The sequence below is a fragment of the Neophocaena asiaeorientalis genome, unplaced genomic scaffold (genome assembly GCF_003031525.2).
Source record: "Neophocaena asiaeorientalis asiaeorientalis breed wild unplaced genomic scaffold, Neophocaena_asiaeorientalis_V1.1 scaffold249, whole genome shotgun sequence".
Classification (NCBI taxonomy): domain Eukaryota; kingdom Metazoa; phylum Chordata; class Mammalia; order Artiodactyla; family Phocoenidae; genus Neophocaena; species Neophocaena asiaeorientalis.
In genome coordinates, this window is record NW_020172625.1 from 4,612,709 (window position 1) to 4,638,341 (window position 25,633).

General features: G+C 38.6%; 1 protein-coding gene across 2 annotated transcripts in view; it reads right to left on the reverse strand.

Annotated features, from left to right (window-relative positions):
• Positions 1–25,633, reverse strand: part of PCSK5 (proprotein convertase subtilisin/kexin type 5) — a 442,496-nt gene that overhangs the window by 205,096 nt on the left and 211,767 nt on the right. For both annotated transcript variants that reach the window (XM_024738976.1, XM_024738975.1), the window contains exon 10: positions 3,918–4,021. In XM_024738976.1, coding sequence (XP_024594744.1) covers positions 3,918–4,021 — 104 coding nt within the window. The remainder of the gene's footprint in view (positions 1–3,917; positions 4,022–25,633) is intronic.

Here is a 25,633-nt window from a genome sequence, read left to right on the forward strand (position 1 = left end):
ATGCTGAAGGTGCGCAGGAAATATTTGTGAATAAATGAATGAAGAGACTGCATAACTTAAATTCCTTGAAGAAAACCACCCTGAAGGGGAAAACCCTCAATTCTACAGCTGATTTGTACATTTTCAGGAGCACGAGGGCGGTATTAAAAACAGTAGAAAAGAAAAAAAATAGGAAAGACTTATCGTTAAGAGCAAAGGGAAAAAAAGGAGAAAGAAGTAATATTGAAGAAACCCCCAAACAAACAATTTAATGCCAAAGTCATCTCCAAGCACTGCAAATGTTGCTCTGTAGCAAAATACTGGAATTCGGATTTTTAGTTCTGTAGTGGCAAATACCACATCTGTTCATGTGGTCTCATACAAATACTTTCCTTTCTCATGCATAATCTCAGATTCTTTGCTAGGTGCATGATATTTATTATCAAAGAAACTATCTCTGGAGGAGGTTTAAAGTCAAAAGGTGTCTGAAATTTAGCTAGGATCATTCTCAGGATGAACAACTCTAAAAAACATCTAGTTCGTTTCCATAGGTATGCATTCATTGGATGATGTTTATTTTGAAAAACAAATCTTCTGCAAGATATTTTAACTATAAGAGATTATTATTATTATTGAAGAAGCATCAAGACATAATCATCTTAGTTCAATTAACATTGTTAAAAATTAAGGTACCGTTAGCATAAAAATGTTGATGAGTGGCTTCCAGCTTTGGGGCTGGCTTTACTTTGAACTGATCTCAATATAGGATCGTTCATAGAGTGCGACCATAATGAGAGCACATAGAAAGGGGAAGAAAGTTCTCTGCACCCAGCTCATCAGTATGCAGCTCCGCTCTCAGAGAAACACACAGAGGAGCCAGTCCTTCAAGGGCAACTTCCTTGCCTGAATGCAATCTGTCCATGCCAGTTAACAAGAAGCCAGCAGCTGCTTCTGGAGGGAATCCCCTTCCAGGAGCCAGGAATCCAGGCCCATAACACATGTGGGTAAGAGTAGATCAAGTCTGCCTTGAGAGGAGACCCACACCAGTCTAGTTCCTATAACATCTGGCTCTGTTCTCTGCTTCGGACGGATCACACATGGGTAGGTCTGGAGAAATGTAAGGACATTGTGTGAAATGCACTTGGCAGGGTTTGGGGAAAGACTGATCTGTAGGGTGTTGGCTTCTCCAAAGTTATCAGTGAGAACTAAGACTATCAAGTCTATTGATGGCAAGACCCCAAAACCTAACTGGTTGCTACCCTGAGCTGCTTCTGCTTTACCTGATGAGAAGGAAATTCACATGTTCGTACTGACGGCCCCACTGCAGAAGAGTACCTGCCAAGCAATTTATGAAATCCTGGTGGTTTCAAAAACAAAAACAAAAACCCACTCTTCAGACAAGTTAAATCTCTCAACATGAGGGCACAACAGCAAGCCCAGGGAAGCACAGGTGTTTTCAGATTCGTTTCAGGCCTACATCTCACTCAGCGTTAGGACTGAACCAAGTGGTAAGAGGGAGTGCACCCAGGGCTGCAGGCTTCTGCTTGCAGGCAACTTCCGTTTTCTCCTAAGGAGAAACATTTGGCCATGTGTTCCCTCTAAGCAACGCCTGCAAAAGCTGGCTGACCTAATTTAAAATATGAGCTCTCACTGCATGAACCTCTTCCAAGCCTCCATTATTTTTTGTTCGTTCAGACCTTATTCCATAAAAAGTCAGCCCATCTTTTTCCAGTCCTAGTGACCTGCATTCTCTCCTTCCCGGAAGCATGTCGCTTCTCCTGCTAGCCTCTGCCTTAATCACTTTTATTTGTGGGACGCTAGGGAGGGGATGGGAATGCTTCGAGTAGGGAAGAAAATAACTCTTTAAAAAATCATTCTTATTATGATCATGTTTAGATGAAATATGGGGCTTGCCATCAACAAAATTACAAAACAATTCCACTGGGAGTCCAGACGGTTCAGGGTAATTGATCTATGAAAGAGTGAACTTTAATTGTTACTCTTGGCAGCAGTCTAAGAGAAGAGTGAAACATTATACTAAATATTGCCACGTGCAATAGTGAAATGTCTTTCCTCCCTGCCAGAAGCAGTGTATGGCCCCCTTCATACTCAGGTTTGGATCTGGTGCTTTACTCTAAATCCTCGGCTTCCCCCTCTCCAAAACCAACAGAGGTTTTCAAAAGAGTTGCATTTTTTATTAGAACCATTTGCTCTTTTTAAGTTGCCAAAAAGGAGTAAGTAAAACTAAGACTTTTATTTGGGTTAAAGTTGATTCCTCAGCCTCATTGAGGTCAAGGTACTTAGTCTGTGAACCTTCTACTAAGAAGTTCATTGCAGTGTTGAACCAGCCAGCGTTCTGATCCCTTCTTCCCCCCCCCCCAAACCCAACCCCTTGGCTGCCTGCATTTATATAGCGGGGGCTGGAAGCATGGGGAAGCTAATCAAAAGGAAACATACATATGGCAAATTACATCCTGGATTTTCTAGAACAATTGAAATTTCAACTATTTTTGATGCTGCACATAACATTTGCTATCCTGGTACCACGTGTCTTGATTTGGGCTTCAGAAAATGTGATCCCGACAGGTATTTACAACGCTTTAGATTCAAAGCTCATTGAACACTGCTGCATTATAAAGTTTACAAGCACAGAAAGGTATTTGATAATACTCGAAAGCAGAGGGACATTCTTGTTTTCTAAAAGTGAAGTCTTCAGTGAAGATGTTAATCAAAGGACTCTTTTATATGGCGCTGGTTCCCTGGCATATTGATAGGTTTTGGCAAAGCGTGATTAGTAAGCTGCTTGCAAATAATTTTTAAAATTACACTTTACATTTTCAGCATGAATATTTATATACATTGGGAATAATACACTAAGGATATATTAAAATCATATGTAAGATATGCTATGCAGATAATATTATTCAGCTTCTAAATTGTTTAGGTTGCGGAAGTTAGGGCCCAGAAAAATTAAATGACTTGCCCAGGATTATTCAGCTTATTACCAATGATCTGAGGACCAGAACTGTAATTTTTAAGTAGATATTCCTTATGTTATAGAATACTGTTTTTCATCCATAGGGATATATAATGATACAAAGATTATTTGGGAGTAAATTTAAGTCTGCAGATACAACAAAAAGTAATCTTTGTTGTAACTTAAATTAATGGATTAAAATTTAGATTATCTGAAACCTGAGGAAAGGACATCTGTTTACGTAATTATTTTCTTTTGATTATAGCATATGTTATGGATGACAATAAACAAAATGGCTACCATTAGTAAGATAGCTTGATGGAACTAGAATCCCCATCAGCCATGGGAAAATTAGTCAGCACTTATTTATATCCTGTGCACACTTGCCTAAGACTGCACATTATAAAGCTTCATACGAACTTTTAGTTTATGTAAAGTAACGTCTTAGAATTATGCCTGTTTTTCTGTTTGTGGAAGGTTTGAAGAAAAAAACCAAAAACAACAAAAACAAAATATGTAGAAAAGCATAGCCTAGCAACTAACAGTGCTACCCTCAAACGAACAAAAGATACCAGCTATTATTAACTGGAAGTAATCACTCCAGAAGGTAAGGAATTTTTAAATACATTGTTACAAATACCTCTCAGATAATCGATGACACCAAAGAATAAACGAATGAGGAGCCCCATAGGTCGACAATACTTGGGAGTTGGTTACCTTTAAAGAAACTGACCTATGATGTGGGAAGCCAAGGAAATCTGCCTTAAATGTGTTGTTTTAATTAAAAAAAAAAAAAAAGGAACCTGCCTTTTTTTTTTTTTCCTACTAAGAGGTCAAGCTCTTCCTGTGTCAGTACAAAATTTAAAGTTTCTTTGGATGGGTTCTATTTCCTGCTCTCCATTTAAAATGGGGGAAAAATAAAAATATTTTGCCTGTGACAAAATATGAAAGAAGTTCTCACCCTTAAAACCAGCAGCATTGGTTTTCCAGTCATTAGCGTTCAAATGTCCTGCACGGGAAGTCCTTACAATAACATGCTGCACGTCTCTCCAGGTCAGAAACGGACTGGGGAAAGACAAGGTAAGAATCATTGTACCAAAAAAAAAAAAGATGGGGGAAGCAGAGAGTCACAAGCAAATTAAAAAAGCAAAAGCAGAAGGGCAAAGTACTAAAAACAAAGGGTCAGCGATTTGGGTTTGGGATAAACAAATGCCAAATGCCGCTCTTGTTCTCATCTTGGAGAAGTGACATTAGTCTCAGGGAGGCAGAAAATGTAACCTTTAATTTGAGAAATAATGTGATATTAGTCAGTGTAAGTTTTTAGAAGGGTGAAGATTTCCAGTTTTCTCAACAAAATGGCTCCCAATTCTGGCCCTGTCATCCTTCGTGTAGACTCTTGCATCATCATAAGAAAATTACAACAAGCTAAAATCAAAACTGAAGGGCTCTTGAACATTCCTTGTTCAGTTGTTTAGCCGGGCACTTGATTTTAATTTAACAAAGAACTTAGCAATGTTAACCATTCTGGATGGATGTGTGGGATACAGAAAAAGTCTCAACTGAAACCAAGTCTTCATTTTCAGTGTTCTCAAAGGAAGAGGATGTGGTACAGAGCCCAAAACTGGGTACCCAGGCACAGAAAACTATGGGAGTGCCTTAATTTGCAATAAATAGTTATTAAATTATTGGATACCTATTTCTCATGGCTGTTGGCACTGAAGATCACAAAGACACTACTGAATGGGAGATACTTTCATCAAAGAACTGCAATACTAATAAACACACAGAAAACAAATCCAAGTACATATACACAGTCTTCTGTTCTCTTTCAAAGAACATGTTATTGACTAAAGGCATTTGACTCAGTGCATGCATGAAATTCTCTAATCAGGAAACTTATTCAATTCAGTCTTGAATGTGAGGTGTGACCATTTTTTTTACTTAACTAGGAAATATGGCAACTTATCATGCAGCTTGTGTAGTTATTTTCTTTGCTTCTCATCTGCCACCTTCATTTTAGAAGGATATTTGCAAAGGATGGGTCGGAACGTTTGAAGGAGGAGAGACAATGACTTGCTACCTTCCGAGAAGTGTGACGGGGCATGTGGTAGTCTCTGTACCCCGTCGTATGGGCACGTACGCACGCTGGTGTCTCCCAGGCAGAGGGAGAACTTGGTATCTTTATAGCTAGTTTTCAATGATGAAGCTGCACACTGCTCACTCGGTACCACGTTTTCCTATCACACTCAGCATATACGTGTTTTTTCACACTCAGCATATACATGTTTTTGAGGGTGGCCTCCTAATGAGAGGGGGCCCAGTGATCAGATTCTGGTTCCTTCATTTTCTACACATGTGAAATTGACTTCCCAAGGTGTCAGTTTCCCCACTTAGAATGTGGATGTTAATATCTACTTTACTCCGCTGTACCAACTGAATGGAAGTATAGTTGTCCCGTGAACAATGAGGAGGTTTGGGGCGCCGACCCCTGAGCAGTCAAAAGTCTGAGTATAACTCATAGTTGGCCCTCCGTAGCCACGGTTCTGCACCCATATATTCCACCAACAGCAAATCATGTTACTACGTATTTAGTGAAAAAAAATCTGCGTATAAGCGGACCTGTGCAGTTCAAACCTATGTTGTTCAAGAGTCAACTGCCATGCCAAGTACTTAACCTTGTTCCTGGTGCATAATAAACCATTATAAGTGGTAGATAATACATCATTTTGCTAAAGTAAGAGCCACAGCTCCTATTTAGTGATTTGAAAATGAAGGAGATGGGGAGAGAAAAGTACTACAGAGTTCTTAAACCTTTTTGTTATGTTCCCAGATTCCAAATGAAAGAGAAATATTACTGCCATTTTCAAAGTTTCTATAAGGGACAAGATAGGATCTCGACTATTTTGTAAGGTTGCATTAATAGAAGAACTTATACTAAGGGATTAAAACCCATCCACGTGAGTTTGAAAGATATGAGAACAATGGAAGCAGAATTATTTTTGTTTTGATACAACACTTGTTAGGAGCCAACTTTAGAGCCTGACAAGCCACAAAACTCTGAATAAAGGGAGGGAGGTTGTGTGATGGATCCCAGGAGGCACGGAAGTTTTGCTTCTAAAACAGTTGGTATGATTTGGCCCTTAGCTGGCTAATAGTGAATCCACAACAAAATTTAACAGAGTCCATGCACTACAGTCAGGAAAATTAGGAGAATGAGTCCAGGGAAAATTCTGAATGCTACTCTCAACATAAGACGTTCTAGCTCTGCCTGAAATGCGATGCTAATCTCCACTCCCTTTTCCAGTGTAGTTACTTGGGTGAGGGGCGAAAACAACAGAAAAGCTCAGTCTGGAAAGACATTCCAGCCCCTTATTTATGGGAAAGCAAAATCCTCTCAAGTGAACATGTATGTTTTAATTTTTTCATGAGCAAACAGCAAGACCCCTAAAAGTACACTTGGATGTGATAAATATGTCTAACTCAACCTTGTAATTTTAAAATAACATTTAACACACAGTTAAACCTTTCACATTTTAAATGTTATCCTTTAGGGAAAAAAAAGAAAAGAAAAGAAACAACACAAGCTTCCCTGTTACCTATCACCAGGGCAAGATTCCTTTAGAAATATCAAGCACAAGGTTCTGGTCACTGGGAGACCATTTCCCTAGTGACCCTTAGCTCTAAAAATAGAATAATAATAACAGAACAGGAAACACTTATCTTGTAGCTTAAGCAGTTGTATTCAGGCAGATTCAGGAAGCCTCCTGCATTCAACTCAGCCTGAAGAAATGAGAGTTACTTGCTCTCATGCTGAGTTGCACAAACTAATTCTTCTTGGAGTGCTTGTAATTAGAAGGGAGAAATGACCTTCAGGAAATTGAAACTACACATGGAAAGGAGGCATTCAGATAATTTTACTGTGACATTTGATAACGTACAACTTCAGAAATGATTTAATTTCAAAATTTCCTGAATTTCACCAAAATAAAGGGAGAAAGATAATATGGGAAACCAATGGATTTTTGAATCAGTGGTGTTCCTACCTGTGGGAGGGTAATTAATTATAGCTCAGGAAATAGCCATAGGTTAAGTGGCTAGTATCCTGAGAGGACTTTTATTTAGGGGAAAGTCTGATTCACATTTTATGACCTATTTGTATTTATGCTCACAGGGATGATGTAGGAATGAAGAAGTCATCAAACATGGGGTAAACCACATACAGAGTGAAAGAAGAGTGCCCTGTGCCGTGAACACCACAGTCCACAATGGTAACATAGGTCCTCCTAAAACTTACCCCCTCCTGCCAATTACCCTGGACCCACACTCCAGTGGCCTCTGAAAACCAATACCCCTTTCACCACCAAAGCACCAAAAGATTTGGGACAAATAATTATCAAAAAGGCCAAAAGTCTAACCAACCTAGAAAAAAAGAGCAGTTTCTCTCAACTCTGAGCCCGGTGACCACCAGTCTCATAATGAGCCACCAGGAGTTATGCCACATACCCCTCAGGTTTCTTCCTGGAATTATTGACAGTTACCCCTGAATAACAATATACACTGAAAGGTCACATTTATAAATGCCTGCAAAACGTGGCTAGTTAACAATGACCTTTCAAGGCAATACAACGTACATGATTTTCTGGGGAGTCCTGTATGTATCATCTTTTCCTGTAAGGAAGTTTTGCATCCTTTGATGACCGCAAAATAATAAGCAACATTTAGTGAACACTTGGCCAGGGAGAGGTACTGTATGTTGTATATGCACTATCATTGTGTAATCTAAAAAAATCACAGGATAGAGGTAAAATTTTTATTCCCATTTCACAGATGACAAAAGTGAGACTTTGAGTTCCACACAGTAACTCAGGGACATATAGGTAGGTCGTGGTGGAGCTACAATTCAAACCAGCTGCACTTGGCTATGATAGTATGCTATCAATCACTATTTAATACCATCTCCACATGGACCCATAAAGGTGAAATGAATGTACACACAGTGGCTTGTCAGGTGGTTCTCTAACAGCTGGATCAGGAAGCCAAGTGTGGCATGTTCTGTCCTCATGGTCATACAATTTTTGTGCCCATACTCTCTCTCTCTCAACTCAGTTGGCTGAGTTTTGTTTGCAACAGAATTCAGGAGATTCTTGAGTCCTAATTTGATTTTCAGGTTCCAAAGGCCTAACTTCGGCACATTCTATCAAGAAGGTAAACAGAAAGATACTGAACTAGGAAAAATCATACTCTTTTTATAAAATAATATTTTATACTAGATGTCATAACATTGTATCTTTTCTTAACATTTGCTATGAACTTGTCACCTTGCCTGACACCCTCACACTTTGATTTGGTTTAAAGCCTGATTAGGTAACTCTTCTCCAATAAGGGAACCTCAGCTGAACCTCATCTCAAATACTTCTAGTCTCCAGCTGCAAAAATAGGATCAAGAACGACACCATCACTACCTGGTGTTTGTATTACATTTTTGTTCTGAGCAGTTCAAAGTATTTCATGGGCCCAACAACAGGTTTTAGAAGAAGTAGGACATATCCCGGGAGAGACATTCTGTCTAGTGCTTCTTGTTGGATGTCTAAGTGCAACTGCTAGCACTTAAAAAAAAAATTCCCTCCCTAAGAGTTTTCCCAGATAATTCTGCACACTTGTGAATAAACCTGTACTTGGTGGTCCTTAAAAACAAGGACCAAGGGCTTCCCTGGTGGCACAGTGGTTGAGAGTCCGCCTGCCGATGCAGGGGACACGGGTTCGTGCCCCGGTCCGGGAAGATCCCACATGCCGCGGAACGGCTGGGCCCGTGAGCCATGGCCACTGAGCCTGCGTGTCCGGAGCCTGTGCTCCGCAACGGGAGAGGCCACAACAGTGAGAGGCCCGCGTACCACAAAAACAAAAAAAGCAAAAAACTAAAACAAGGACCAATTTTAAATCCTGAGTGACTGATTCACCTGCATTTATTAAAGAGAAAAAAGAACTCACCTTCCCCCTCCAAGCCCCCAGATGGATCTATCATCATAGGCAGTTTAAGGACAACTGATAAAAGGAAAAACGAATACACATCTTATTATAGAAAAAGAATAGATCAATAAGAGGAGCAATAGCGAATCCAGATAATGAAAACCGTTTCCTAAACAGGACAATCATCTTTAAATACAAGAGTGATTCCATCTAAAGCAAGGATGAGCGATTACGTGGACCAGACCTATAGGGAAACAGCATGAGCCATCAGCAATCATCATGAGCCATCAGCAATCATCAAATAGCCAACTTACTAGTCAACCAAAAATCCAAGGCCAAAGCAGTCTCCTTTTATGTTTCTCAAGATTGTGTAAAAGGAAAATGGGAATCAGTAGCCAGAAAATGAATGCCATTGTACAGATGCTAAATAAGTCAGCAATTATGGGAAAGGATTCATTGTGAGCTGGAAGAACCAAGATGAGGCAGAATGTTTAAAGCCTGCAGAGATTGAGCAAAAACATTACTCTGACTGCAGCCAGTGTGTGCCAACGATGATTCAAGAATAAAATACAGACCTTTCAACAAAGGAAACCAATCTTCTTTTGTCAGGTAATGAAGAGCCCAAAGGGATCGCCAGGTGGTGAGTCCCACTACGAGCAGGAGTGTATCCCTAATGGGAGTGCGTTTGTTCTGTGTTCTATATTAATTCAAAAGTCCTGGGTCTAAAGCTGGGTTGCAGTAACAGAAAACACAATTAATAATACCTCCAGATTTAGAATTATGATTTGTATTGGTAGCACCAGGATCCCTGCTTATGATCCATCCACACCTGAATGAAAGCAGAAAAGATAAAAGAAAAAACTGGTTTGAGATCACCTAAGTCAAATTTTTATTTTACTCTTTTGTGAAACCACTCACCGACTCCCTGAATTTAGTCTAAACCAAAGGTGTGGAAATTTGGTTTGTAAACACACTTAAGATAGCCCCCAATTTACAAAGAAAAATTCTGTCATTTAAACTGAAGTGCCTTCTTTCCATTATAAATCCCAGCTTATCTGTAGGATTTGTCATTATACCTGAAAGACATCAATAAGTTTTCTGCAGCCTTAAAAATGATTATTTTGTTTGTAAGCTCAATAATCATTTCCTTGAAATACTTTGTTATGTAAATGCTTATGGAGTAAAACCTGATGAGTGGTCAGCCAGAGGTACACGGAGTTGAGATCACATGCATTGAAATCAATTCATGATCATGGAACTTTCTTTCCACCTGCTCTTGTGGTACACTCAATTCCCTCTGAGAATATTACCCTGAGACTATAAATTCTGCCCATTCTAAAGCCCGCGCTCCTGAAAGGAACCCTCTGTTGGGGGGAATGTAAATTGGTGCAGCCACTATGGAAAACAGTATGGAGGTTCCTCAAAAAACTCAAAATAGAGTTGCCATAGGATCCAGCAATCCCACTCCTGGGCATATATCTGGAGAAAACTCAAATTCGAAAAGATACATGCACCCCAATGTTCACAGCGGCACTATTTACAACAGCCAAGACATGGAAGCACCTAAGTGTCCATCGACCAAAGAAGATGTGGTATATATATATATATATACAACAGAATGTTACACAGCCATAAAAAAGAATGAAATAATGCCATTTGCAACAACATGGATGGACCTAGAGATTATCAGACTAAGTGCAGACAGACAGAGAAAGACAAATATCATGATATCACTTATATGTGGAATCTAAAAAAATGATACAAATGAACTTAATTACAAAACAGAAATAGATCCAGACATAGAAAACAAACGTATGGTTACCAAAGCGGAAAGGTTGGGGTGGGGGAGGGATAAATTAGGAGTTTGGGATTAACATATACACACATATATAAAATAGATAACCAACAAGGACCTACTATATATCACAGGGAACTATACTCAATATTTTGTAATAACCTATAAGGGAAAAGAATCTGAAATGCATATATATACACACACACACATATATGTATATATAACGGAATCACTTTGCTGTATACCTGAAACTAACACAACATTGTAAATCAACTATACTTCAATAAAAAATAAAAATTAATTTAAAAAATAGGCCTCTGTCTTTATGCAACCATAACCTGGAATCTAAATCCGACTCTCTTTTTTGTCCCCAATCTTTGAAATTGTTTGAAGTAGACCAAATGTGTTGGTATGAGAGCTTCCTCCCTAAGTTTATCCTGGTCAAGCTGGGAGAAACTCAGGTCTGGGAAAGAAACTGGAGGACACAGCTTACTCCCCCTTTTCTGCTAATTTTGTAGGCTACCTAACACTGGGCATGAATAAATACATAATTCTAAGGTAACTGACCTTGTCCTGCAGAAGGACACTGTGGCCCCCATTATTTATTTCTAATTAAATTAAAAAAAATAAATTTATTTATTATTTTTGGCTGTGTTGGGTCTTTGTTGCTGTGTGCGGGCTTTCTCTAGTTGCAGCGAGCGGGGGGCTACTCTTCATTGCAGTGTGCGGGCTTCTCATTGCGGTGGCTTCTCTTGTTGTGGAGCATGGGCTGTAGAGCGCACAGGCTTCAGTAGATGCAGCACGTGGGCTCAGTAGTTGTGGCTCACGGGCTTAGATGCTCTGCAGCATGTGGGATCTTCCTGGACCAGGGCTTGAACCCTGTCCCCTGCATTGGCAGGTGGATTCTTAACCACTGCGCCACCAGGGAAGCCCTCTAATTTAAATTTGTTCTCAAAATAATAAACATAGTTTCTAATCACATGAGAATGGTATAAATTGTGCTTTAGAGTCAGGAAGACTTCGGGTAAATCATGACCTGCTACTTAATAGGTCTGTCACCCTAGTAGCCTATTTACTAAAATTCTCTGGACTCAGTCTCCCACCTGAAATGTGGAGACAAATTCATTAGCTCAAATTCTGGGTTGCAAGAATTTGAGGTAATGAATATAAAGTGCCTGGCACATGAAAGGTTCTCAAAGACAGCAGTCATTATGATTACTTGAACAACCTATCATCCCAGAAAAATTCAGAAGAACCACTTTCTGAAGTTATACTAGCATCTGATGAATTGTCACTTAATTAAGCTAAGTTTTCCTCTATGCTCCTAAATTTTAATACTATGTTTTTTAGTTTCTGTAATAGAAGAACAAAATAGCATCTTCAACACCTTGGTATATTTCTGCTTAGTGAAATAATAATGCTACTAAGATGTGTCAAAAAGCTCTGGTTTTAAAAGCTGATGGAGGAGGCAGCAACTGGTTGGGAAAGAACTGTTCGTACCCGCTGTGATTGTAATAAACCCTCTCTATTTGTGGGAAGATCTTCCCTTTTGACGGTTGGCCATTGATGTGATGTTGTAAAGGATGGTGAATTGTTCTTTCGTTTGATATCCTAGTGCTTTTCAAGTACCAAATGTTAGGATGAAGACTTTGAACGTACTTATTCGCTTAACTGAACTACCAGACTGAAGTGTTTTGAAACTTTTTCTACATAGTTCGAGGATCTGCAGAGTTCTCACCTCAAAAGCCAGCAGGTGAACCCTTGGACAGGCAACAAAAACTATTTGGTTGCATCTCTGTTATCACTATTATTTTAAATTACTTTACAGCATTTTTCTCTCATTATTTTTTTCCTATTAAGTACAAAGAATGAAAACGATCCTTTTTACATGCTTATGTTTTTAAACAAAGGTTTTCAAAGTTCAGCTTTAATTTTAAAGTTAAATGAAAATGACTAAGCATTTTGGATTCTCGAATTTTAAGTAAATGTTATTCTATTTTAGACACTCCTGGTTCATTATGTAAACTCCTACCAATCTTTTTAATTATTAGATTTCAATAGTAACAAAAAATATTTTTCAAAAATTTCATGCTACACACACACACACACACACACACACACACACACACACACACACACACACACACTCCGAGGAAAAGATCAACTGAAATGAATAGAAATCCATTACAACAATTTTGGAGGTATTTTAAATAACCCTATGGCTGATGTGACTGGACTGAAAACAATACTGTTTAACTTTCCCATACTTCACATTAAGAAAACAAAGCTGGCTTGTCACCTAAAGGAAAGTAGAGGGAATAAAAGTAACAAAACCCCTCAAACCTCAGCCCTGTTTCCCTGTCTCCCAAATTAAAGACCCAAGACATTAATGGGCTAAAAATGCAGGTACATAATTCCCTACCAGACAAGAACTCCTTTTTTATTTTCAAGGCAGCCCACGTATTAACTCCGATATCTCTCCTGTCCGTATTATCAGTGTCTCAATTCCCAGAAACTGTGACAGGAAATGGAGGATAAGTTCCAACTTTCTTTTCTATTGCCTCTCCTACTCTATATGTTAGGATGCCAAAATCACGTCTTTCCGGTGAGGGGTGCACAAGAGACAGAGTTGTGACTAATAAAACGTTAAGTGGGAGTCTACTGAGCATTTCTGAGAAAGTCTCTGCTTTCCTACCACAGGCACTGCCTAATCCTCCTTCACTCTTTCCTTCCTCTTTTTAACTGAATGCGGATGTGATGGCTGGCGCTACAGCAGCCATCAAGAAAAAGTCAAGAGATAACACAGACTTTGGCCTTGGTAGCCTTGAGCTTCTGAACCAACATCTTCACTTGCGGATGTCCTGTTGTACCAGCCACACATAGCTATTAAATACAATTCCTAAAATATGTACCTCCAAAAGTACAGAGTATTAGATAGCATTTATTGAGTACTCACTGTGTGCCAGGCACATTGTGAAAAGTACTCAATATTTCATTTATTTCTCACAACAATCCTATGAGACAGGTACTATTATTATTACTAAAATAAGGAAATCAAAGCAGGGAAAGCGTAACGACCCTGTTAGGGTCACATGATTAGCAAAAGCTGAAATTGGCTACAGGCAGTCTGACTCCAGAGCCCTAGGTCTGACCTATTCCATCACCATTTGTCTTGTACTGGAGAAGGTGCCAAAAGGGGGGAAGAGTCAGGGTAACAATCATTGTAGGGACTGGCCAGCAAGCCTCCAATTTTTATAGTAGGGGTAGGAAATGATCCTGTCCTCACTCAGAATCCACACTTTGGATGGCTCTCTACCAGCATCTCAGAGTTGACTGGGGGTTTTGTCCCTCATCCCACAATTCAATGGCAGATTTGAGTAGGTCTGTGCCTGGATGCTAGTTAGAGCAGTTCATCATCACACCCTTTTGAAACCAGAGTTTCTCATTGAGAATTTAAAAAAAACAACAAAGAATAGAAACAAAGAAAAAGAAAGGAAGGAAAACAATTTTTAAGGTAAAAGAAACATAAGAGAAGAGTACAGGATGGTCCTTCAAGATGGCGGAGAAGAGGTGGAGATCGCCTTCCTCCCCACAAATACATCAGAAATACTTCTACACGCGGAACAACTCCTACAGAACACCTACTGAACGCTGGCAGAAGACCTCAGACCTCCCAAAAGGCAAGAAGCTCCCCCACGTACCTGGGTAGGGGAAAAGAAAAAAGAACAAACGGAGACAAAAGAATAGGGACAGGACTGCACCAATGGGAGGGAGCTGTGAAGGAGGAAAGGCTTCCACACACTAGGAAGCCCCTTCAATGGCAGGGACGGGGATGGGGGATGAGGGGAAGCTTCGGAGCCCAGAGGGAGAGCACAGCAACAGGAGTGCAGAGGAAAAAGCGGAGAGATTCCCGCACAGAGGATCAGGGCCGACCGGCACTCACAGCCCGAGAGGCTTGGGAGCTGGGGCGGGCGGGGCTGGGAGCTGAGGCTCGGGCTTTGGAGGTCAGACCCCAGGGAGAGGACTGGGGTTGGCTGCATGAACACAGCCTGAAGGGGGCTAGTGCACCACAGCTAGACGGGAGGGAGTCTGGGAAAAAGTCTGGAACTGCCTAAGAGGCAAGATACCATTGTTTCGGGGTGCGCGAGAAGAGGGTCGCCTAAACGAGCCCAGAGATGGGCGTGAGCTGCAGCTATCAGCGCGGACCCCAGAGACGGGCGTGAAACGCTAAAGCTACTGCTGCTGCAGCACCAAGAAGCCTGTGTGCGAGCACAGGTCACTATCCACACCTCCGCTCCTGGGAGCCTGTGCAGCCCGCCAGTGCCAGGGTCCCATGATCCAGGGACAACTTCCCCGGGAGAACACATGGCGAACCTCAGGCTGTTGCAATGTCATGCTGGCCTCTGCCGTTGCAGGCTCCCCCCGCATTCCGTACCCCTCCCTCCTCCCAGCCTGAGTGAGCCAGAGGCCCCTAATCAGCTGCTCCTTTAACCCCCTTCTGTCTGGGTGAAGAACAGATGCCAGAGGGTGACCTACATGCAGAGGCAGGGCCAGATTGAAAGCTGAACCCCAGGAGCTGTGCGAACAAAGAAGAGAAAGGGAAATCTCTCCTAGCAGCCTCAGGAACAGTGGATTAAATCTCCACAATCAACCTGATGTTCCCTGCATCTGTGGAATACCTGAATGGACAATGTTTATACTACTTATTATCATTGGTGGATTTGTTTATTGGTTTGGTGCTCTCCTCTTTTTTATTTAAAAATTTTTTTTATTGATATTTAAAAATTTTTCTATTTTAATAACTTTATTTATTTTTTCCATTCTTTCTTTCTTTTTTCTCACCCTGTTCTTCTGAGCCATGTGGCTGACAGGGCCTTGGTGCTCCGGCTGGGTGTCGGGACTGAGCCTCTGAGGTGGGAGAGCCAAGTCCAGGACACTGGACCACCAGAGACCTCCTGGCCCCATGTCATATCAATTGGCGAGAGCTCTCCCAGAGACATCCATCTCAATGTTAAGACCCAGCACCACTCAATGAACAGCAAGCTGCAGTGCTAGACACCCCATGCCAAACAACTAGCAAGACAGGAACCCACCCCCACCCATTAGCAGAGACACTGCCTAAAATCATAATAAGGTCACAGACACACTAAAACACACCACCGGATGTGGTCCTGCCCACCAGAAAGACAAGATCCAGCCTCATCCACCAGAATACAGGCACTAGTCCCCTCCACCAGCGAGCCTACACAACCCACTGAACCAACCTTACCCACTGGGGGCAGACACCAAAAAAATGGGAACTACGAACCTGCAGCCTGCGAAAAGGAGACCCCAAACACAGTAAGTTAAGCAAAATGAGAAGACAGAGAAATATGCAGCAGATGAAGGAGCAAGGCAAAAACCCACCACACCAAACAAATGAAGAGGAAATAGGCAGTCTACCTGAAAAAGAATTCAGAGTAATGATAGTAAAGAGGATCCAAAATCTTGGAAATAGAATGGAGAAAATACAAGAAACGTTTAACAAGGACCTGGAAGAACTAAAGAGCAAACAAACAATGATGAACAACACAATAAATGAAATTAAAAATTCTCTAGAGGGAATCAATAGCAGAATAACTGAGGCAGAAGAACGGATAAGTGACCTGGAAGTTAAAATAGTGGAAATAAGTACTGCAGAGCAGAATAAAGAAAAAAGAATGAAAAGAATTGAGGACAGTTTCAGAGACCTCTGGAAAAACATTAAACACACCAACATTCGAATTATAGGTCTCAGAAGAAGAAAGGAAAAAGAAAGGGATTGAGAAAATATTTGAAGAGATTATAGTTGAAAACTTCCTCAATATGGGAAAAGAAATAGCGAAGTCCAGGAAGTGCAGAGAGTCCCATACAGGATAAATCCAAGGAGAAACACACCAAGACACATATTAATCAAACTATCAAAAATTAAATACAAAGAAAAAATATTAAAAGCAGCAAGGGAAAAGCAATGAATAACATACAAGGGAATCCCATAAGGTTAAGAGCTGGTTTCTCAGCAGACACTCTGCAGCCAGAAGGGTGTAGCAGGACATATTTAAAGTGATGAAAGGGAAAAACCTACAAGAAAGATTACTGTACTCAGCAATGACCTCATTCAGATTTGACGAGGAAATTAAAACATTTATAGACAAGCAAAAGCTAAGAGAATTTAGCACCAGCAAACCAACTTTACAACAAATGCTAAAGGAACTTCTCTAGGCAGGAAACACAAGAGAAGGAAAAGACCTATAATACCAAACCCAAAACAATTAAGAAAATGGTAATAGGAACATGCATATCGATAATTAATCTTAAATGTAAATGGATTAAATGCTCCAGCCAAAAGACATAGACTGGCTGAATGGATACAAAAACAAGACCCGTATATATGCTGTCTACAAGAGACCCACTTCAGACCTAGGGACACACAGAGACCGAAAGTGAGGGGATGGAAAAAGATATTCCATGCAAATGGAAATCAAAAGAAACCTGGAGTAGCATTACTCATACCAGAAAAAATAGAATTTAAAATAAAGACTATTACAAGAGACAAAGAAGGACACTACATAATAATCAAGGGATCATTCCAAGAAAAAGACATAACAATTGTAAAATATAGGAGCACCTCAATACATAAGGTAAATGCTAACAGCCATAAAAGGGGAAATCGACAGTAACACGATAATAGTAGGGGACTTTAACACCCCACTTTCACGAATGGACAGAACAATCAAAATGCAAATAAATAAGGAAACACAAGCTTTAAATGATACATTAAACAAGATGGACTTAATGGATATTTATAGGACACTCAATCCAAAAACAACAGAACACACCTTCTTCTCAAGTGCTCATGGAACATTCTCCAGGATAGATCATATCTTGTGTCACAAATCAACCCTCGGTAAATTTAAGAAAACTGAAATCATATCCAATATCTTTTCTGACCACAACAAAAGGAGACTAGATATCAATTACAGGGAAAATAACTGTAAAAAATACAAACATATGGAGGCTAAACAAAATGCTACTAAATAACCAAGATCCTTGACGAAATCAAAGAGGAAATCAAAAAACACCTAGAAACAAATGACAATGAAAACACGATGGCCCCAAACCTATGTCATGCAGCAAAAGCAGTTCTAAGAGGGAAGTTTACAGCAGTACAATCCTTCCTCAAGAAACAAGAAAAATCTCAAATAAACAACCTAACCTTACACCTAAAGCAATTAGAGAAAGAAGAACAAAAAAACCCCCAAAGTTAGCAGAAGGAAATAAATCATAAAGACAAGATCAGAAATAAATGAAAAAGAAATGAAGGAAATGATAGCAAAGATGAATAAAACTAAAAGCTGGTTCTTTGAGAAGATAAACAAAATTGATAAACTATTAGCCAGTCTCATCAAGAAAAAAAGGGAGAAGACTCAAATCAATAGAATTACAAATGAAAAAAGGAGAAGTAACAACTGACACTGCAGAAATACAAAGGATCAAGAGAGATTACTACAAGCAACTCTATGCCAATAAAATGGACAACCTGGAAGAAATGGACAAATTCTTACAAAAGCACAACCTTCTGAGACTGAACCAGGAAGAAACAGAAAATATAAACATACCAATCACAAGCACTGAAATTGAAACTGTAGTTAAAAATCTTCCAACAAACAAAAGCCCAGGACCAGAAGGCTTCACAGGAGAATTCTATCAAACATTTAGAAAAGAGTTAACACCTATCCTTCTCAAACTCTTCCAAAATATAGCAGAGGGAGGAACACTCTCACAGTCATTCTATAAGACCACCATCACCCTGATACCAAAACCAGACAGATCACAAAAAAAGGAAACTACAGGTCAATATCAGTGATGAACACAGACGCAAAAATCCTCAACAAAATACTAGCAAACAGAATTCAGCAGCCCATTAAAAGGATCATACACCATGATCAAGTGCAATTTACCCCAGGAATGCAAGGATTCTTCAACATACAGAAATCAATCATTGTGATACACCATATAAACAAATTGAAAAATAAAAACCATATGATAATCTCAATAGATGCAGAAAAAGCTTTCGAAAAATTCAACACCCATTTATCACAACAACTGTCCAGAAAGGCATAGAGGGAACCTACCTCAACATAATAAAGGCCATATATGACAAACCCACAGCAAACATCATTCTCAATGGTGAAAAATTGAAACCATTTCCACCAAGATTAGGAACAAGACAAGGCTGCCCACTCTCACCACTATTATTCAACATAGTTTTGGAAGTTTTAGCCACAGCAATCAGAGAAGAAAAAGAAATAAAAGGAATCCAAATCAGAAAAGAAGAAGTAAAATGGTCACTGTTTGCAGATGACATGATACTATACATAGAGAATCCTAAAGATGCTGCCAGAAAACTACTAGAGCTAATCAATGAATTTGGTAAAGTAGCAGGATAGAAAATTAATGCACAGAAATCTCTTGTATTCATATACACTAATGATGAAAAATCTGAAAGAGAAATTAAGGAAACACTCCCATTTACCATTGCAAGAAAAAGAATAAAATATCTAGGAATAAACCTACCTAAAGGGCTTCCCTGGTGGTGCAGTGTTTGAGAATCTACCTGCCAATGCAGGGGACAAGGTTTGAGCCCTGGTCCGGGAAGATCCCACATGCCGTGGAGCAAGTAGGCCTGTATGCCACAACTACTGAGTCTGAGCTCTAGAGCCCGTGAGCCACAACTACTGAGCCTGCGTGCTACAACTACTGAAGCCCGTGAACCTAGAGCCTGTGCTCTGCAACAAGAGAAGCCACTGCAGTGAGAAGCCTGGGCACCACAATGAAGAGTAGCTGTCACTCGCTGCAACTACAGAAAGACTGCGCACAGCAATGAAGACCCAATGCACCCAAAAAAATAAAATAAATTTATATAAGAAAACAACAACAACAAAAACCTACCTAAGGAGACAAGATACCTGTATGCAGAAAACTATGACACTGATGAAAGAAATTAAAGATGATACAAACAGATGGAGAGATACACCATCTTGGATTGGAAGCATCAACATTGTGAAAATGACTATACTACCCAAAGCAAGCTACAGATTCAGTGCAATCGCTCTCAAACTACCAATGGCATTTTTCACAGAACAAGAACAAAAAGTTAAAGAATTTGTATGGTAACACAAAAGACCCTGAATAGCCAAAGCAATCTTGAGAAAGAAAAACAGAGCTGGAGGATCACACTCCCTGACTTTAAACTATACCACAAAGCTACAGTAATCAAGACAGCATGGTACTGGTACAAAAACAGCAATATAGATCAATGGGACAGGATAGAAAGCCCAGAGATAAACCCACGCTCATATGGTCACCTTATCTTTGAGAAAGGAGGCAAGAATATACAATGGAGAACAGACAGCCTCTTCAATATGTGGTGCTGGGAAAACTGGACAGCTACATGTAAAAGAATGAAATTAGAACACTCCCTAACAACATACACAAAAATAAACTCTAAATGGATTTAAGACCTAAATGCAAGGCCAGACACTATAAAACTCTTAGAGGAAAACATAGGCAGAACACTCTATGAATCACAGGAAGATCTTTTTTGACCCACCTCCCTGAGTAATGGAAATAAAATCAAAAATAAACAAATGGGACCTAATGAAACTGAAAAGCTTTTGCCCAGCAAAGGAAACCATAAACAAGATGAAAAGACAACTCTCAGAATGGGAGAAAATATTTGCAAATGAAGCAACTGACAAAGGATTCATCTCCAAAAATATACAAGCAGCTCATGCAGCTCAATATCAAAAAAACAAACAACCTAATCCAAAAATGGGCAGAAGACCTAAATGGACATTTCTCCAAAGAATATATACAGATTGCCAACAAACACATGAAAAGATGCTCAACATCACTAGTCATTAGAGAAATGGAAATGAAAACTACAATGAGGTATCACCTCACACCGGTCAGTATGTCCATCAACAAAAAATCTACAAACAATAAATGCTGGAGAGGGTGTGGAGAAAAGGGAATCCTTTTGCACTGTTGGTGGGTGATGTAAACTGATACAGCCACTATGGAGAACAGTATGGAGGTTGCTCAAAAAACTAAGAATATAACTACCATATGACCCAGCAATCCCACTACTGGGCACATATCCTGAGAAAACAATAATTCAAAAGGAGTCATGTACCACAGTGTTCACTGCAGTACTATTTACAACAGCCAGGACATGGAAGCAACCTAAGTGTCCATTGACACATGAATGGATAAAAAAGACGTGGCACGTATATACAATGGAATATCACTCAACCCTAAAAAGAAACGAAATTGAATTATTTGTAGTGAGGTGGATGGACCCAGAGTCTGTCATACAGAGTGAAATAAGTCAGAAAGTGAAAAACAAATACTGTATGTTAACATATATATGGAATCTAAAAAAAAAAAAAGTTTCTGAAGAACGTAGGGGTAGAACAGGAATAAAGACACAGACGTAGAGAATGGACTTGATGACACAGGGATGAGGAAGGGTAAGTTGAGACAAAGTGAGAGAGTGGCATGGACATATATACACTACCAAGTGTAAAGCAGATAGCTAGTGGAAAGTAGCCGCATAGCACAGGGAGATCAGTTTGCTGCTTTGTGTCCACCTAGAGGGGTGCGATAGGGAGGGTGGGAGGGAGACACAAGAGGGATGGGATATGGGAATATTTGTATATGTATAGCAGGTTCACTTTGTTATACAGCAGCAACTAACAATAATGTAAAGCAATCATACTCAATAAAGACGTTTAAAAAAAGGGGGGGGGGAAGAGAAGAGTGCAAAGGACAGGAGAAACAAAGGAAAAGAGAGAAGAAAGCAGTAGAAGAGAAACAACAATACTATGGAGCCCATCGAAAAGATAGTGCAGAAGGAATCAATCAATCAATCAATAAAGCAAGTTGAGATATCAAAATAGAAGCCTAGAGAAAGCAAGATTACAAGGAGTATAAAGTGATATTAGCAAAAGCAGAGTTTGCACTGCAGGGAGTAAAGTGATACAGACATGGATATTGTTGAGTAGATGCAGAGAATTGAAATAATGATGTGGAATACAAATGTAAGAACTTTCCACATTTTTTTTTTTAGGAAAATAATGAAGAGATGACAAGGAAAGACAAAATGATAGATTTGGAAGACAGAAAACAGAAACCTACTTCAGGATACTAGCTTTGTCTTCCTCTGAGGACTGATATCTACTGAGTCTTTACTCACCAGATATTCTATTTTGTGCTTTGTATACCTTACTTCACTTAATGTATACAGAACAATCCCATTAGGTAGACAACATCATTACTCCCTTTTTACAGATGTAGAAACTAAGGCTTCAAAAGGTTGAACGTCTTTCCCAAAGTCATATGACAGTGAGAACTACAATGGGACTTTGAAGCCGGGTCTCTTAGACTACAAAGCCCAAGCTCTGAAACCCCACGGCAGACTTTATCAATAATCAAAATCACGCGTGATTTAAGATGTCCAAGGGAGGCTGGAAGGACACAATATGTTTCAGGAAATATTAAGAGCTGCATCCCATAGACTCATCCTAAAATATATAAATAGGTATACACACACACATATTCATTACGAACACAAATGAAAAGAAAGCTATTCAAGGATTTAAAAAACAAAACAAAATAGGATTTATATCTTAAGACTTTCTCGGCAAAGCTCATTTCAGGAGACAATGAAAGCTCAGAAAAAGCTATTGAAATGAACCAAGAATTTTATACTGAGCTCCTTGTCCATCATGAGTAAATGCAGAAGACACACATCTGCAGGGCTGAGAAAGTATACTAACCCACCTTTCTACAAACACACACTCTGAAAACCAAAATAAAACAATTTAAAGAGCTATTTCAGCTGATGAATAAAAACATCCAAATTAAAAACCCCAAAATGGGTAGTTGTTAGTAAGACTTACTGATGGCTCTAAGATAAATTAAACATAGAGTTGATCATTGTTTTCACACAATTCTTCTGAAAAGAAAAGAAAAATAATGATAAGAAGTAAATTAACTAAAATAGTCTGTTGTGTAAATCCAAATTATGAGATTAAAGATGGAGAAATGAGTATAGATGGGAGAAGTAAAGCAAATGTAAATCAAGTTCATATAGCAAGGAGTCAAGAGATAACTTCTTTCTTATAAGATAAATATTTATTTTAAAATACCACTATTGTATACTTGAAAAATGACATTTTAAAATTATTAAAAAGTGAAACTTCTACCTAAAAAATAAAATATAAAAACTAAACATTAAAAAATGGCAGAGATTTTTCCATTACACACACATACACACACGAATGGATGGCAAAATTAGTTGCAAACAATATAGCATCTTAGACAGAAACACTGAAAAGGACAGAAAAGTATAATTTAGCTCTACTTACCATGAATATCTAACAGTATAAAATTTGTGCATCAAAATATATGGATCAAAGACTTTAAGACAAAAGAAGTAACTAATGGAACCACACTATTGTTCAGATAATTTAATCAATTTATTTCAGGAGAAAAAATACAAAGGATCTATTTACATAATAGATATAATTTAATAATATTAAAATATATGTCCTACAAAGAGCAACTTTTTCACTTAAGTATTCATGGATCACCTAACGAGTTTTTGGAAGAAAAGTTGAAGGTATACTAGGCCAAAAGGAAATCTCAACAATTGCCCTAAGGAAAAACAATACCTCTCAAACCACTAGTGCAGTTAATTATCTGACCATAATACAGTGAAAAAAAAGTCAATAGTAAATCTCAATAGAAACAAAGTTTCTTAAACACTTAACTGTACTATTTTCAACTGTCATTCTATCAGAGGAAGCCAAAACATCATTAGGAAATAATGATATGTAGCCAAAAGTATGTTCAGAGGTAAATGTCCACATTTAAAAATTGTATTAATGTAAAAGGAAAAATAAATGAACCATGATTCAACCAATAAGAGTCATAAAAGAACAGAGTGATCCTAAGGAAAATAAGAAAGTAACAAAGTAAAAAAGGACAAAGGAAAAACAGCATTACTAAACAGTAAATCCAAGAACTGGCCTTTTGAAAAACAACAAGAACAAAAACATCTAAGAAAATAATATGTATATTATACACATGACATTAATATAATGATATTATATGTAATACAATATATAATCTATATAATAATGTTGTTAATGAAAAATATTGCCTGCCATATCAGCAAACAAAGGATGTTGCAGCCATCAAGCCATCACATTACAGCCATCCCTGTGGTGAGCCCTGAGGGAACTCAGGATAGAAACATAATGCCCATCATCATCAGACACTGTACCACGCCCCCCCCCACCCCACTGGCCCCAGATAGCTGAGGTGCATATCAGAGGAATGATTTCAGTCAGCCCAGACTCTTGTATCTTCCCATATACAGAAAGGCACTAAATTCCTTAACTTGAGGTATCTGGTTTTCTTTAATTAATAGTAATCTTTTGATGTTCCAACTACCTGGATTTTGTTGCAAAAACTCCTATATATACTGGCTCCACACCTTGCCTCTTTGGAACATCTTTCAGAGTTATCTGAGATGCTATGTCCCACACTGAAGTCCTCAGTTTTGTCCACTGAAGAAAACATTAACTCTCAACTTTTAGGTTGTGCATCTTTTTTCAATTGACAATATATAATCTATATATACATAATGGTATTACATACAATTATATTACAGTTAGATATATATAACTCTATATATAATTGGCTAAACATTTTTTTTAAAATCTTATAAAATGGACATGGTTCTGGAGAATATAAATTAAAAATATTAAAATCGAGAAAAGTTACCAAAGAATTACCTTTCAAAAATGCTTTAAGGCCAGATGGTTTCCTTCAAACTTATAAGGACAGCAATCCCAAGTGTCTCCAGAGAAAGAAAAAGTTGCAAAATTTCACAATTTTTACGTCTCTTGATATCAAAAACTGGCAGAGAGAGAGGCCAGTTTCAAGGTCAAACAAATCTGGGTTAGGAAGCCTGGCTCTTCATTTATTACCTGCACTACCTTCTACATGAATAATAAATGAAAAAACCATAAAGAATACTTTAAAAGATTCTGTTTATCTGCCATAAGTACACAAGTAGTATTACCAGGCTGCTGTAGCAATAATATAGAACACACACACACACACACACACACACACACACACACACACATTATTCAGTAAAAGAAACTATAAATTTCTACTAAGAAAAAGAAGCACAAATAAAATATTCTAAAGCCAAACCAATAGCATATTAAAGAACTAAATTTAATTTGTGAATATAAGCAGAAAATATATTAAGAAATCTGTTATTCTAATAAATCACATCAACAATTTTTGTATGAGACACTATATATTAACCTCAACAGACACTGAGAAAACACCCAAATCCCATTCCTAACAAAACCTTTATAAAACCAAAAATGCTGCATAGACACAATAAACAAAAGCAAACATCCACAAAAAGTGAAAAAAAAAAGGTAAAAAAAATCCAGGGAAAATCAGGACCTATACATGAAAGCCTACTGTCATTCCTGACATTTAACATTTTAAATGGTTAGCTAATATAACAGAAATATTAATTGTGATATCAGCTTCCATAGCTTTAATACTTTCCATATGCCTAAATTTATTTAATCCTAGCAACAATCTTGTGATTCTGGGTTACTACCCCTAATTTCAGACGAAGAAACTGAAACTGAAGGTTAAGAAACTTAATTTTCACTTGTTGAAGGCTACGCAGGTAGCACTAGTGTACAGACAGGTTTGGAACTGAAGACAACCTGATTCCAAGAGCTAAACGTATAATAACTAATTTGTGCAATAAGAACAAACATGAAAAATAC